The sequence below is a fragment of the Aptenodytes forsteri genome, unplaced genomic scaffold (genome assembly GCF_000699145.1).
Source record: "Aptenodytes forsteri isolate BGI_AS27 unplaced genomic scaffold, ASM69914v1 Scaffold304, whole genome shotgun sequence".
NCBI classification, from domain to species: domain Eukaryota; kingdom Metazoa; phylum Chordata; class Aves; order Sphenisciformes; family Spheniscidae; genus Aptenodytes; species Aptenodytes forsteri.
In genome coordinates, this window is record NW_008794886.1 from 698,481 (window position 1) to 701,074 (window position 2,594).

Sequence of the window (2,594 nt, forward strand, 5' to 3'; positions counted from 1 at the left end):
GTGGGCTCTCTGCACCCCGGCTACCCCCTGCGCCCCACAGCTTCAGGATGGCCTCTCTGCACCCCAGTCAGACCCCTGCACCCCACAGCTTCGGGGTGGGCTCTCTGCACCCCGGCCACCCCCTGCGCCCCACGGCATCAGTGCACCGGGGACCCATTGGCCCTCCAGTGTCCCTGGGCTGTGCCCAGGGCTGGGGCTGAGCCGTCAGCGTCCCTCCACCCCGGGTGATGGGGGGGCTGGAGGCTGGTGCCGCGCACCCTGTCCGCCACGGCTGCGCCTCTCCGCAGTGCCGTGCCACCATCGAGGGCTCGTACCACCTGGCCAAGGCGCTGGGGCATCAGTGCACCGGGGACCCATTGGCCCTCCAGTGTCCCTGGGCTGTGCCCAGGGCTGGGGCTGAGCCGTCAGCGTCCCTCCACCCCGGGTGATGGGGGGGCTGGAGGCTGGTGCCGCGCACCCTGTCCGCCACGGCTGCGCCTCTCCGCAGTGCCGTGCCACCATCGAGGGCTCGTACCACCTGGCCAAGGCGCTGGCCGACGACGTGGACTTCTGCTGCTTCCAGTTCTCCGACTTTGGGAAGGGGCTGATCAAGAAGTGCCGGACCAGCCCCGACGCCTTCATCCAGATCTCCCTGCAGCTCGCCCACTTCCGCGTGAGCTGCCCTGGACGGGACGGGGATGGGGATGGGGACAGGGACGGGGATGGGGACGGCGACGGCGACGGGGATGGGGAGGGGACAGCATTCTCCGGGCACGCCCCGGTCTGACTTGGCCTCTCCGCAGGACAAGGGCTGCTTCTGCCTCACCTACGAGGCCTCCATGACACGGCTCTTCCGTGAGGGCCGGACGGAGACAGTAAGGTCCTGCACCGCCGAGTCCACCGCCTTCGTGCGCAGCATGGGGGATGCCCGGCAGACCGTGAGCAATGCGCCAGGGTCTGGGTCTCCAGCCCCCAACCCCTCCTCCCCGGACCTCCCCTCCGAGCCCTTGGCTCCGTTCTGCTGTCCCCAGCTGGGTCGGGGCTGTCTATGCACGGCCTGGCTCAGCCAGCACCTCCCCTCTCCCTGGTGGTCCCTGGGGAGGTCCCCATCCCCCATAGAGGTCCCTGTCACTAGGGGAGGTCCCCGTGCCTCACAGCGGTCCTCATCCCTTGGGGAGGTCCCCATCTCTGGCAGATGTTCCTATTCCTTGGGAATGACCCTGTCCCTGGAGAAAGTGCCAATCTCCGGAGGAGGTCCCCATCCCTCACGGAGGTCCCCGTCCCTCACGGAGGTCCCCATCGCTCATGAAGATCTCTCAGGGAGGGCCCCATCTCTGGCGTAGTCCTTGGGGATGTCCCCATCCCTAGAGAAAGTGCCCATCTCTGGAGGGAGTCCCTGTCCCTGTGGAGGTCCCCATCCCTTGGGGACATCCCTGTCCCTGGGAGAGGTGCCCATCCCTTGGGGACATCCCTGTCCCTGGGAGAGGTCCCCATCCCTCGGAACCGTCTCCTCCAGAGCTGCGCAGCTGTTGCCTCCCCCGGGCAGGACCAGGGAGGACTCACCCCACACAGAGGACCCGGTGTGGCCGGGTTAGGGGTGATGGGACCCCAGCCTGCCTTGCCCCTGAGCCCAGCTCTCCCCGCAGCGAGCCGAGCGCCAGCAGCTCTTCAAGCTGGCGGCTGAGAAGCCCCATCCCTCGGAACCGTCTCCTCCAGAGCTGCGCAGCTGTTGCCTCCCCCGGGCAGGACCAGGGAGGACTCACCCCACACAGAGGACCCGGTGTGGCCGGGTTAGGGGTGATGGGACCCCAGCCTGCCTTGCCCCTGAGCCCAGCTCTCCCCGCAGCGAGCCGAGCGCCAGCAGCTCTTCAAGCTGGCGGCTGAGAAGCATCAGCACATGTACCGCATGGCCATGACCGGGGCCGGCATCGATCGGCACCTCTTCTGCCTCTACGTGGTGTCCCGCTACCTGGGGGTGCAGTCCCCCTTCCTGGCCCAGGTGAGCCCAGGTGGGCGCGGGGGCACACGGCACTGCACAGCACCGCGCAGCACCGCGCCGTGATGGTGACACACGTGGCATGCAGGGGGCTGCATGGGCATGCGGAGGGAAAGCCACCCCCCCCTTACGTGTGTCACCAGCACACGCGTGTGCAAGGGCAGCACACACTGCATGTGGCTCGGGCGCATGCGTCCAGCTGCCATCGCTGGCGTGTCGCCGCATGCCACAGCGACAGCACCCTGTGCGTATCACCCTGCGCGTGGCACAGCCAGCCGGGCGCTGCAGCCGGGCTGTGCGCGGGGATGCGGTTGCCTGTGCCACGCGGGTGTGCAGCGCCCGCGCCCCACACGGTGACACCAGCACACACGTACCTGCCAGGCCCTGTGCGCCTGTGGGCAGCGGGCTGCAGCAGGTTGCAGCGGGGCGCAATGGGGTGCAGCGGGGCGTAGCAGGGTGCATTGGGGCACAGTGGGGTGCTTGGCCGGAGGCACCGACGCCTGCTCCGGGCAGGTGCTGTCGGAGCCCTGGCGCCTCTCCACCAGCCAGACGCCGCAGCAGCAGCTGAAGCTGTGCGACCTGAGCAAGCACCCTGACCTCGTCTCCACCGGTGGTGGCT

The 2,594-nt window shown here is 68.9% G+C and overlaps 1 protein-coding gene across 1 annotated transcript in view; it reads left to right on the forward strand.

Annotated features, from left to right (window-relative positions):
• CPT1B (carnitine palmitoyltransferase 1B) overlaps nucleotides 1-2,594 on the forward strand; it is a gene marked incomplete at its 3' end in the record, with an annotated part of 30,637 nt that overhangs the window by 4,756 nt on the left and 23,287 nt on the right. The window contains exons 6-9 of the mRNA XM_019470892.1: nucleotides 488-652; nucleotides 783-917; nucleotides 1,826-1,978; nucleotides 2,489-2,588. Of these exons, the coding sequence (XP_019326437.1) occupies nucleotides 488-652; nucleotides 783-917; nucleotides 1,826-1,978; nucleotides 2,489-2,588 (553 nt within the window). The remainder of the gene's footprint in view (nucleotides 1-487; nucleotides 653-782; nucleotides 918-1,825; nucleotides 1,979-2,488; nucleotides 2,589-2,594) is intronic.